Consider the following 13,107-nt stretch of genomic DNA (forward strand, 5'->3'; position numbering starts at 1 on the left):
AGCATCTCGCCAGACTCAATGGTCTCATCCCGTACCAAGTTGGGCATGACAAGGCTACTGAATCATGCCTTATATCAGCAAATTAGACTAGTAAGTAAGCAGAGTGTTAATTGTGGAAAATCCATATTGACATACAGACAGGCAAACCAATTTTGCAAAAGTAGTTTAGAGGCTGAGGTCACGTAATGTTTTCTGGAAGAATATGTCAAGGAATCATCTAAGAAATAGATTATTTCATATCAAAACAAAAAATGTTGGAAATATTCAGCTGCTCTGGCAGGATCTTTGAAGAGAAAAATAGTCATAGAGTCATCCACATGGGGCGGGATTCTTCGAAAACCGGCGAGGCGGGAAACTCCGGCGCGAACGAGTGGCGTGAACCACTCGGGCGTCGGGCTGCCCCGAAGGTGCGGAATCCTCCCGCACCCGCGAGGCCACCCGCGAAGCCAGGTTCCGCCGGTAAGTACCTGTCGTAACATACGCCGGCGGGACCGGGCGAAAACGGGCTGCCACTTGGCCCATTGTGGGCCGGAGAATCGCCTGGGGGGGGGCTGCCAACAGGGGGCGATTCCTGCCCCCTGCTAAATCCCCCGTGCTGGAGAATTAGGCAGCCGGCGGGGGCGGGATTCACGCCGCCCCCCGGCGATTCCTCCGGGTGCTCCGGTTTCCTCCCACAAGTCCCGAAAGACGTGCTGTTAGGTGAATTGGACATTCTGATTTCTCCCTCTGTGTACTCGAACAGGCGCCGGAATGTGGCGACTGGGGGATTTTCACAGTAACTTCATTGCAGTGTTAATGTAAGCCTACTTGTGACACTAATAAATATTATTATTATTAAGATGGGTGAATGATTTCTCCCTGAGTAAAGGTTTTGATGCTTCTAAACAGACTTATGAAACTGTAAAACACTTGGGCAAGATTCTCCGCCCCCCACGCCGGGTGGGAGAATAGCGGGAGGGCCTCCCGACATTTTTCACGCCCTCCCGCTATTCTCCCCCCCCCCCCACGCCCGACCCACGCCACGAATCTCCGAGGCCGATGGGCCGAGCCTACACGCCCGTTTCAACATGGCAGCAAACACACCTGCTCGCTGCCGTCGTGAAACGGGCGGCAGATGCCCATTTGGGGCATCTGGGGGCCCGATTGGCATGGCAGTACCACGGCCGTGCCAAGGGGGGCATAGTCCAGCGATCGGTAGGAACCGATCGCGGGCCTTTCCCTCCACCGCCCCGCAAGATCAAGCCGCCACGTCTTGCGGGGCGGCTGAGGGAAAAGACGGCAACTGCGCATCCGCGGGTTGGCGTTGTCCAACCTGCGCATGCGCGGCCGACGTCATCGGCCGCGTTAGCCGGCGTGACGCTTGACGTGCGGCCTTGACGACCGTCGTCAAGGCCGTGCCGCCGTGACGCACGGGGCCGTGTTCCTAGCCCCGCCCGTGGGGGAGACGGCCCCGGAAGTGGGCGTGAAGGCTGCCGTGGGTCACGGCCTGTCCCACGGCAGCCTTTACGATTCTCCACATTTGCAGAGACTCTCGCACTAAGAGATTAGAGGACCCTGAGCCTCTCTTTACAAGATCATCCTGAACTCTAGTTAGTAGTAAGTTTGAGATCCTAAACATCACCATTTATATTTTTAACAATGGGCATCATTCACTTAAGGTTCAACGTGACCGTGTCATTACAATACACACGATAATCATTTATTCCCACTGCACAAATCACCTTCTCAGATCCAGAGATGGTATTCCTCTCCTTCGTGGTCCAAGGCTCCTCAACTTGCTGTTCATTTGCCTGGTTCTGATCACCTGCATGAGTGCATTGATATGATTAAGTTTTAGCCTCATGTAAAGTTAAGAATAAGATTAACGGAAAGCCTGTCACACAAGACAGAGGTTTCATACAAGCACTCTACCCTTCTCTGGGTGTGTCCGGTCTATTACAATTAAATGTTCATAATCTAGCTCCCAAAGGGTGTCTCATATGACGGGCTCTGATGGGAGTCACTGATATGGGGTGGGGTTGGGGGGGGGGGGGGGGGGGGGGGGTGGGGGGTGTAATTGATTCTTATATATAGTCACAATGGTTTAGTAACGAATTGGCAGCACTTATCCTATTTTTTTGACCTTAATATGAAATACATTAATGCTCAATGAAAGAACAAGGTGCTGATTTGCTCAGACATCAGTTTTCATGCTATTTATGAAGCCTAATAGGCACCCACTCACATGGGCTTCAGTATCTTGCTTATTGAATTTCCCTGTTTGAATTTCATGATTCTGGATGGTTAGGAAAGGCTTGTTTCAAGCCTTCGCCTGGGTCGTAGTGCCATTTCGCAAGACAAAGCTTTGTCAGGAGGAGATTTTTTTGTCAGCAAGGACTGATGGATATACACATCAGTGACCTCCCAGATAAGTGGGTAGTCTAAATCATAAGCAAAAAAGATAATGTTCAACAAATCAGTTAGGAAGCTGAGAAACAGTTCCTTTGAAAGAATGGCTTTACATGACTAGAGCTCTATTAAGATCGTAAACCGAACTTCATCGAGAGTGACAAAATAAGATAATTGCTGAAGATTCTATATCCAGAGTGGAAGTATGATTGCTTATTTCTCTGTGTAAATATTACTGAATGTAATGAGTGTGTCATGACTTGCAGCTATGCTGGTATCCAGTCCAAGAACCTTACAATGAGCCCATAAAAATTATAATCTTCAAGACTCTTGTTGCTGTACCTTATTAGTCTTACATTTTATCATGTCAATTATACAATGAGACTGAAGCTAAGTGTATACCAGGCTTCAAAGACCACCTTCCTGAAGATATTAGCCAACTAGTTGGATTTTGACAACAATCCCCAGCTTCTTTGGTCACTCTTCTAGAGCTATGGCACAACTTTTTTTAAAATTTAGAGTACCCAATTAATTTTTTCCAATTAAGGGCCAATTTAGCGTGGTCAATCCACCTACCTTTCACATCTTTGGGTTGTGGGGGCGAAACCCACGCAAACACAGGGAGAATGTGCAAACACCACACGGACAGTGACCCAGAGCCGGGATCGAACCTGGGACCTCAGCGCCGTGAGACTGCAGTGCTAACCCACTGCGCCACCGTGCTGCCCTGAGCTATGGCACAACTGATTAGCCTTCCTGAATTCAATGCAAAACTAGTCACAATGGGATTTGAACTGGGATTTGATCTGGTACTGCAATTGTTATCAATTGTATTAAGTGCCATTTCATTAGTGAGCTTGGGTTTCACCATTCCTTATCCAGTATCTGCTTGAAATTCATGTCTGAAGGATTGAGGAGCTGGTAGAAGGTGACCAGTAAATGCACCCTGCCCTCTGTACCTTGTAACTTCAACTGGACAAACAGCTTTGGGTCAGTGTTGACTAAATGCTGACAGGTCATCCCAAGTTCTAAAGAGAAAGGAGGAAGGTCGACATTAGAAGTATCCCTGGCACTTCACCAATGCCATCTGGTAAGGAAGGTGTTTGGTTAATGAACAAATCAGGCAAAGAAGACCCAGGAACACACCCATGGTAGGGTGCAATCTTCTCACTTTAGTAACACAGCAAGATTATTTTGGGGTCAGGAACCTGACTCACTGATTTACTTGCCCAGCCATTGCTCGTTCCCACAGCAAACCAATTATCATCATGTCTGCAAACCAATTATCATCATGTCTCCAGGTCTTTTGGCCAGTTGGGGAGGGGGGTTCTGGTTGACACATCCATTATGGAAAAGAAAAGATTTGTAATTAAAAGGATTATGGTATGAGTCACCAGCACCTGGATTTTTGAAGCTATAGCAACCTCTCACTGGATCACTCATTGTTGCCTGGAGGTCCTGTTGTGGAATCTGAGTGGTTTCAGTGCAGTGAGCTCTCCCAATGTTGGCAGGAAATCCAACATCTAAAACCAAGCAGGCAGAGGTGAAAATGGCCAATGAAGTTAAAAGCAGAAGGTTGCTCGTTCCAACTTAGACAGGTAAGCAAAAATGTTCAGGAGCTCAGGAGAAAAAGATAGATAAGTGATATAACATTTTCAGTTGACTCTTACTTGCACATTTTCATGCACTCCAGTTTTAGTGATGTTGGTTGATGTTGTATGAGGGTATCTAGCATAGCAATGTTTAATTTAGGACTGGGTACCCAGTATCATCCAGAATATGATGAAAAAGGATACAACGGCCTTCTAATGGACTGATGGACTGGTCTGATCTCTTCACACATCTTCACTTGATGCCTGTGTCTACGTATTTACATTGTGTATTTTATGTTTACCCTATTATGTGTTTTCTTTTCTTGTACTAAATGATCTGTTTGAGCTGCGCGCATAACAATACTTTTCACTGTACCTCGGTACACGTGACAATAAACCAATCCAACCCAATGACCTTTGACAAGGGTCAACTATGGACTGGATAGAGACCTGTGTAGACCACATTCAAAGAGTCCTGATGTAAAAACCTCTGGACAAGGGAGGGAAAATCATGCCTGACATCATCCGAATCCTGATCCACACACCTTTGTGTGTGGCTGCATCAAGCTATGCATAGATTCCTCGGTACGCAAATACCAAGTGTCATTACATGCTGAGGTTCTACCTGTCCGCAGTATTGTGGAGGATGGGTCAAGCCATGCTGCCGCGGAATGCTCCAAGTAGTTGGGCTATGCCGTACCACCTTTCCCTCGTGGAAAAATATATATAGTGAAACACCATCAACTACAAGTCCATCAGACATTGGTCTGCACATAACGTCGTAGAGGCCCTTCGGGAAAAGAAGATGGTGGTACCTGTTGGATGGTTCCCTGAGCAGACTGTCAAGGTCATTTGACAGAATGCATCATCACCAGAACTTTCAAACCAGCAACAAGACCTAGCTTGGCTGGTACTGAGAAAGGTCTTCCCCTTCAGATACTTCCTAAGGCACGCTGTCCTCGAGGTACCTGTGGTAGGTAAAAGACTGTTGTCCACCTCCTTCCGGAATGTGCCTTTGCAATATAATCTGGTGAGAGATGAGGTTATTTTTGTAGAGGTTCGTCCCAAGCAGCTCTGTGACGCAGGACTCTGGTCTCTATGAGCTGTTCCTGGGGACACACACTGAAACAAACATCAGCTGTTGCTGGTGGATCGTCAACTCGGTGAAAGATGCTCTTTGGTCTGTCAGAAATTGGTTGGTTTTCCAACACAAAGAGTTGTCCCCGAATGAGTGTTACAGACTGGCACATTCCAAAACCCAGGACTACATGCTGCGGGATGCACTAAAGCTTGGGGCAGCCACCACAGAGGCGCAATGGGGGAAGGTCACTTTCTCAGACCTTTCAGCCATTGTAAACTGAGTGACTGGAAATTGTATCGAATCCCCTCGGCTGTATGACTCATATTGAATATTTAGTGAATCACAATTCTGTTGAAGCACCTCAGAGTGCAACTTGATCCAAGTAGCCAACTTAAATGCCTTTGCACCATTAGTAATGATCGATTTGAAATGTCTGTAATCTTTCTTTGGCTGTATTGAAGCACCTCAAGAGTGCAAAGTGATGTATGTAGGGAACGGTAGCACAGTGGTTTGCCCTGTTTAGGCCTCCTAGCCAGAATTCTGTGGGCCCCCTCCAACTCCAGGGGCTCCTGGAAAGACCCAGCTCCCATCAACGAGTTCAGCATAACGACCACATAGGCTGCCAGGTCCGACCCCTCCAGCCCCTCCGTGAGGCCCAGGATCCGCAAATTCTTCTGCCTCGACCGGTTGGCCAGCTCCTCGAACCGTTCCTGCCACCTTTTATGGAGCGCCTCGTGCATCTCCACCTTCCCCGCGATGGCCACGGCCTCATCCTCCCTTGTGGAGGCCTGCTGCTGCAGCTCCCGGATCGCGGCCCCCTGGGCTATCTGAGTCTCCATCAGCTCTCTGGTGGTAGCCTTCAGCGACTCCAGCAGCTCCACCTTAAGCTCCTGGAAGCAGCGCAGCAGAGTCTCCTGCTGCTCCTGCGCCCACTGCCTCAGCTCCTCGAGGGCTCCGCCGGCCGCCATTTTGTTTCTCTTCCCCCGCTTTTCCAGGGGCGATTCCACTGTTTTTCTTCTTACCCCACTCCTGGTCCGGACCATAGGACCTTAGGGATCTACTCCAGACTCCTTCCCACGTCGGGATTCGTCGACGAAGTTCCGTTGGGGGCCCTGAAAAGAGCCCCAAAGTCCGTTATTAGAGGAGCTGCCGAACATGCGGCTTAGCTCCGCATTGCCACCACCGGAAGTGTGGTTTGCCCTGTTGCTTCACAGCACCAGGGACCTAGGTTCGATTCCCGGCTTGGGTCACTGTCTGTGCAGAGTCTGCACGTTCTCCCCGTGTCTGCGTGGGTTTCCTCCGGGTGCTCCAGTTTCCTCCCACAAGTTCCAAAAGACGTGCTTGTTAGGTGAATTGGACATTCTGAATTCTCCCTCAGTGTACCCGAACAGGCGCAGGAGTGTGGCAACTAGAGGATTTTCACAGTAACTACAGTGTTAATGTAAGCCTACTTGTGACATTAATAAAGATTGTTGAACCTGAGTATTGTTGGCCATTTATGAAATGTTTGCAATGTTCTTTCAGGTATTTTATGAATAAAGTATAATTTTGCCAAAAAAAAGAGAACCGCTTAGAAGTAAAAATGGAATTAGCTCACAGCTTGAAATGAAATGAAATGAAAATCACTTATTGTCACAAGTAGGCTTCAAATGAAGTTACTGTGAAAAGTCCCTGGTCGCCACATTCCGGCGCCTGTTCGGGGAGGCTGTTACGGGAATTGAACGGTGCTGCTGGCCTGCTTTCAAAGCCAGCGATTTAGCCCTGTGCTAAACAGCCCCACATAGCTTGATTGCCATAGCTTGAGCTATTCTCTGCATATATATACTTTGTTATATGTTATCAGTAAGCAGTTACTGTTCAACCATTCAAGACTCAGAACTTTTTGTGAGACGTGCTGAACATACAACACGGTGATAGCTGACCTCGGAGAAACTGGAACAGAAATTCAAAAGCTGGAAAATTGAAAAAGCAGTATTTCGACCTGACTGAAAGAATGTGAAGTGAAGATACAGCGGGAGATTGCCTGAAAGAGGCTCCCTTGCAAAATAGGAAGCAGAAAGGCAGGAGAAGAAACTCCACCACAACTCAAGACTCCATAATATCACGTGGAGGTTTCTTGCAAATGCCTACAGGGTCAAAGGACCTCGACCTAGGTGGTAAAAAAATTCAGTTCTAAGCCAATATGCGCCTTAAACTATTGCTTCACAGTGCCGGGGACCCAGTTTCCATTCCCAGCTTGAGTCACTGTCTGTGCGGGGTCTGCACATTCTCCCAGTGTCTGAATGGGATTTTTCATTCTGAATTCACAGTAGCTTAATTGCAGTGTTAATGTAAGCCTACTTGTGATACTAATAAAGATTATTTATTTAAAAAGTTTCAATCATGTAAAAAAAAGTCAAAGCAGTCCATTTCGAAAAGTACTGTGGCTAACTCGGATTCAGAATCAGCACCGTAACACGTGGTGGCCAAGCAGAAACAAAAAGTGGAAGGTTTGAAAACCTCAGCCAAAGCTGGGAATCAATTGTAAGCTGCCTGAAAATCTTCTGTTATCGCAGGAAGACCCAGAATAGGTGATAAGAGTAAGCCGATGCACAAAGCTAAAGACAAAAAGGTTGGAATCTCTATCACTGTGGGTGCCTGACAAAACGGGACACGAGCGAGAAGAATCTTTGAAAAACGATGGCTGCAACACCACCTTTAAAACTTGCACAGTATTTATGGCAGTGCTCACCTGAATTAAAGAACCATAGACAGCAAAATCACCATTTCCAGACCACCTTGAACTGGTCCAGAGGCCAGGCCAAACACATAATTGGAGACTTTGGTGGAAAAGATTCTTAAGATACATGGTATCTTCAGGGCTGGATAAAAATGCAGACACTGAACAAATGAAACACTACTTTATTCAGTGGTCCAACAGCCAATGATATTAATGCGTAGCAAGGAATAAACAGTAATCCTCAGTTAAATGTGTCCAACAATCTGGAGAGCTAATTAGCTCTTTTATAAACACTATAGATTGGCTGAAGGCTGTGACTTCCATGACCTAATGTCAAAACTCAGAAGGAACAGAATTGTTGTCAGAGTGGCTGACAATGCCTTTTCAGACATATGACAGGCCAAGGAATGTCTGATTCTAGAAAAGACCATACAATTCACCAGACAGTCTGAAATCGGCAAACATTTTGGGCAGGATTCTCCCAACGGGAGACTAAGTGCCGACGCCGGAGTAAAAACCAGAATGTTTTACTCCGGCGTCTCGGCGCCCATTCCCAGACCCCTATTCTCCCCCCTCCGTGGGGCTAGCAGGGGCGTCACGTGATTTACGGGGGCAGGGCCTCACCGCGGCGTCAGAGACCCAGCACCGCGTAAAAGACGTGGCGCCTTGGGTCCCGTGCATGTGCAGTTGGGCCGGCGTCAACTACCGCATGCGCGGTGGCCGTCCTCCCTCAGGCCACCCCGCACAAAAATGCCGCATGGATCCAGGCTTGCCCCGGCGGAAGAAAGGAGGCCCGCCGACAGAGAGGCCAGCCCGCAGATCGGTGGGTCCCAATCATGTACCAGGCCATTCCGGAGGGCTTCCCCAGGGTTGGAACCCCCCCCCCCCCCCCCCCCCCCCACAATCCGCTGCCGGCCCGACAGCAGGTTAGAACGGCGCCGGTGGGACTGTCATTTTTGTCGCCGGCCGCTCAGCCTATCCGGGCCGGAGAATCGCCGCTCGCCGTTTGCGCCGATTATCCGAGCGACCCGCCGCGATTTGCGCAGCGCTGGTTTCGGGGGAGTGGGAGAATTGCGTGCGGGGGTCAGGTCAGCATGGCGCGATTCGCGCGGCGCCCCAGCGATTCTCCCACCCGGCAGGGGGGGAGGGGGGGGGAGAATCCCGCCCCTGATCTTGCAAAAGCAAGCCGTGGTACAGAGCAGCCCACTCTCCAGTTAGTAAAACAGTAAAGGGGCAGAGAGATTTCAGACCAAGGAAGGCAATTGATAAACAGATCCCAGGATGTTGGCGGTCATGTGGGTGCTATGGAGCTAAACAACCTTACAGGCGAGGGCAAAGTGCAGTACTCTCAGTGCAGTGCTTCAACTGCAACTGCCTGAGATACTTTGTAAAGTTAAGACACCCAGAAAGGCAGAGGGTCCCAAGAGAATCCATGACTTTGAGATACCACACCAGGAAGAAACCCAACTGTGCTTCTTGCGTCAATCAAGGATCCTGGATTGTCTTTTGCATTTCCTGATGCATCACAATGGTTGTAGTTCAGCCTCAAGCTCATAAATTCTGATGCAAAGCTGCTCAGAGTTCAAACACTTATTGTAAACATGTTTGCTGTGGTTCAAACTGACTGGAGGTAGTGGTATTGCACTGGACTAATGATCCAGAGTCCCAGGGGAATGGTCTGGGGACCCGGGTTCAAATCCCACCATGGCAGATGGTGAAATTTAAACTAAAGGTTTAATGATGACCGTGTAACGGTTCCACAATCGATTTCGGTAAACGGCCATCTTACCAATTTCAAATTGACCAAGCAATCCAGTCTTATGGTCATTGCAGACAAGGAATCATGGTTGGTCACACACTACCTGATATCACCAACAAAGCTGTATGGATCAGGGGCCATCAGCTCCCAGTTAAAGGTACATTGCTGGAGACATTCTAATATAAAGATAAATAAATAAGGAGACATTATATGTAGTCCATAATCAAGAACCTCCCTTTTAAGCAAAAAGCTCTGTTTTGATCTCAAGGTCCTTCAGGAATTTGACAAGGTCAACCAGCAAGAGTCTGGTTCAAAATTTAAAATTGAGTTTCCCAGACTCTTCAATAGATTGAGGACTACATACAGTATTACATATGGAGAGGAAGCCAAGTCTGTGTGCCTGTTAACGCCATGGAAACTACTACACTGCCTCATGAAGTGTGTGTGGCAACAACTGGGTAAGATGACAAAATTAGGGGTCATATCTGCATTCTCAGTGGACCAAATGATATTCCAGATTGGCCAAATGTGTCCACCCATATGTGTTGACCTCAACTCAACAAGACAGCGTCGAGAGAAGTCCACCCAATGTATATGACAGCCTGAACTCATCTCTATTTTGTTAATACCATCATGAACTGACTGAGCCACCCCCTCCACCTTTTCCACACTTCATAACCTTCCAATGTCACATCGCCTTTTTATGACTCGTATCCTTCAGGACTTTGAGAACGGTACCTTCATACAGGAGATCAATCTAAATAAGTATAAACTCCTTCCTAAGTTCTCTAATATTCCTAATGATGTTCAGGAAGACAATGGGATTTGGTATAGATTTGAGGTTTATGAAAGGATCACCCAAGCATAGCTTAAGAAAATGCTGCACATAGGTGCATTTGTGTTGTTCATCCCAAATGTCAAAAGCTCTTAATACATGTGATTTGACCTTTAGAAATGGAATGTGTTTATAAATAAAAATAACTAAGAATCCTAAGTATCCTGTGCGCTTCAATATTCAGGGTCCAATCGATATGTCCTCCTACAGCCATGTCTTTGTATTGTCTATCAAATCCTGCTTACTTCAAATCATATAATCATAGAAACCCCAGTGCAGAAGGAGGCCATTCGGCCCATCGGGTCTGCACTGACCCTCTGAAAGAGGACCGTAACCTAACCCATTCCCCGCAGTATCCCCGTAACCCCAACTAATCTACAGGTCAATTTTAACATGGCCAATCCACCTAAACTGCACATCTTTGGACTGTGCAGCTCCCACATGCTGTAGCTTTAACACATTACTTGTCCTGCCATGCTTAATGTGTTCCTAACTATTTAAATTATTTCTTTCTGTTATATATTTTGCTTTTGTTTTTGTATATTTTATTAACCTTATCACCAATTGCTATACTATTTCAAATGATAAACCTTCATACTTACCAGAGTATTACCAACTAACCAGCTTCTTTTCCTTTAGCAGAGGAAGGCCACTTCCTGAAGGCTGAGAAAGTTAGAAAGCAAAAGAGCACTTCTTTCCCGAACGGCCTTACTTACCCAACCCCGAGCATTCTCTTCTAAATTCCACTTAAGTGATAAGCTGCACTAAATTGAATCATAGAATCCCTAGTGTAGAAGGAGGTCATTCAGCCCATCAGGTTTGCACCTACCCTCCAAAAGAGCACCATACCTAGGTGCATTCCCCCGCTCTATCCCTGTAACCCCACCGAAGCCGTGGACACTAAGGGGCAATTTAGCATGTCCTGGCCAATCCACATAACCTGTATATCTTTGGACTGTGGGAGGAAACCGGAGCACCCGGAGGAACAAAGAACAACAAAGAACAACGGAAAGTACAGCACAGGAACAGGCCCTTCGGCCCTCCAAGCCCGCGTCGGGCTTGGAAAATCACGCAGACATGGGGAGAACATACAAACGCCACATTGAGAGTCACTCAAGGTGAGAATCGAACCTGGGTCCCTGGTGCTGTGAGACAGAAATAATAACCACTGTGCCACCATTAAATTGGTTGGCTTAATACGCTGCTAAGGCAAAGACCTGGCACAAGCCAAAGAACTTCTGCTGCATTTTGTCAAAAAAGGCCAGGCTTGGGCTGGGATGCACGCCGGGAGCAAATGTTTGGGAAAATGAAAGCCATGCTGCTCTCACTCGAAATCCTCGCTCATTCTGACCCATCCCCACCCACTATTATACCAGAGGATACCTTGTCCACAGGCCTGGGGACAATTTAATTTCAGGAACTATTGGATGGATTACTAGGTGGGTGGAAAAGTGGTTAGCACTGATGCCTCACAGCACCAGGGACCCGGGTCCAATTCTTGCCTTGGGTGACTGTCTTTGTGGAGTTTGCACTTTCTCCCCGTGTCTACGTGGGTTTCCGCCAGCTGCTCCTTTTCTTCCCACAGTCCAAAGATGTCCAAGTTAGGTGGATTGGCCAAGCTAAATTGCCTAATAGTGTCCAGAGGTGTGCAGATTTGGCGGGGTTACCGAGATAGGGTAGGGCAGTGGGCCAGAGTAGCGTGCTCTTTCAGAAGGTCGGTGTAGATGTGATGGGCTGAATGGCCTCCTTCTGCACTATATTCAATGGATTTTGCCAGCCAGTATATCATGTCAGACAAAGAGATACAGTGTGCCATTATTGAAAAGGAATCTCTTGTGGTCATGTGGGCTTGCAAAATATTCTCAGGCTACATTGTCTCACCACTGAAATCATTGGTTCATAAATCACTGGTCTCATTATTAGTCGAGAAGGAACTTGCAAAGGTGGCCCCAGAAATTTGGAGATTCCATTTGCACCTCTAAGATTTACATATGAGGCAGTGTATGTTCAAGGGGAACATCAAACGATTGCAGCCACTCTATCCAGGGCCATAGATGACCTTCCTTGGGATACAACTTGGTTGAGGAACTCAAGTCGTGCACCCAGTTGTTGACAACTGTCAGCTGACTGAGGGAAACTTCAGTAAATCCCTCAAGAGCAGATGTGAGATGAGGGGCGTGATTTAATGGAAATGAAACAGAGTCCCATTTTGAATGCATTTCCAAATGTTTCCTGGTTCTCGCAGGTGTTTCCTGGCTCTTGCAGTGCCGTGAATGACCCTGCCATCAAACAGGAATCGGCTTCATTTTTGGGGCTCGGTGACCAATGCCCCACCGAGGCCACACTTAGGGCCATTTCCTGCACTAAGGAGCTCAGCGTGTCAGTGCAGGAAGAGATCAAGGCACCATTTTTAAATGGTGCGCAATCTCTGGATCCCCCCACCGTGGCCTCAAGATGCCCCCACCACAGCCTCTAGGCACCCCACCCAACACCCCAACTTACCAATAAGGGGTCCTCAATCCCCCCACACCTCACCTTATAAGGGCAGGGCAGCCCCCCAGGCCTGACCAGAGTACGGGCAAGATGCCACCTGGGAACCCTGACACTGCCCTTTGAAGGCAGGATCCAGATTGCGATGCCTCATGAGATCTTCTTAGATCTTGCGAGGCATATCAAGCATCATCTATCTTGCGAGAGGTCTCTCGCAAGATTTATCGGCCTCGTCATATCCCG

General features: G+C 47.7%; 1 protein-coding gene across 6 annotated transcripts in view; it reads right to left on the reverse strand.

The window, feature by feature from the left end:
* The window catches only part of LOC119979694, a 253,384-nt gene that overhangs the window by 115,424 nt on the left and 124,853 nt on the right, over positions 1-13,107 (reverse strand). For 5 of the 6 annotated variants that reach the window (XM_038822283.1, XM_038822266.1, XM_038822242.1 and 2 more), the window contains 2 exons: positions 3,348-3,416; positions 1,722-1,804 (listed from right to left, as the gene is read on the reverse strand). In XM_038822283.1, the coding sequence (XP_038678211.1) occupies positions 1,722-1,804; positions 3,348-3,416 (152 nt within the window). The remainder of the gene's footprint in view (positions 1-1,721; positions 1,805-3,347; positions 3,417-13,107) is intronic. The other variant, XM_038822274.1, reaches the window with a different exon arrangement.

The sequence above is a fragment of the Scyliorhinus canicula genome, chromosome 2 (assembly GCF_902713615.1).
Source record: "Scyliorhinus canicula chromosome 2, sScyCan1.1, whole genome shotgun sequence".
In the NCBI taxonomy this organism is placed as follows: domain Eukaryota; kingdom Metazoa; phylum Chordata; class Chondrichthyes; order Carcharhiniformes; family Scyliorhinidae; genus Scyliorhinus; species Scyliorhinus canicula.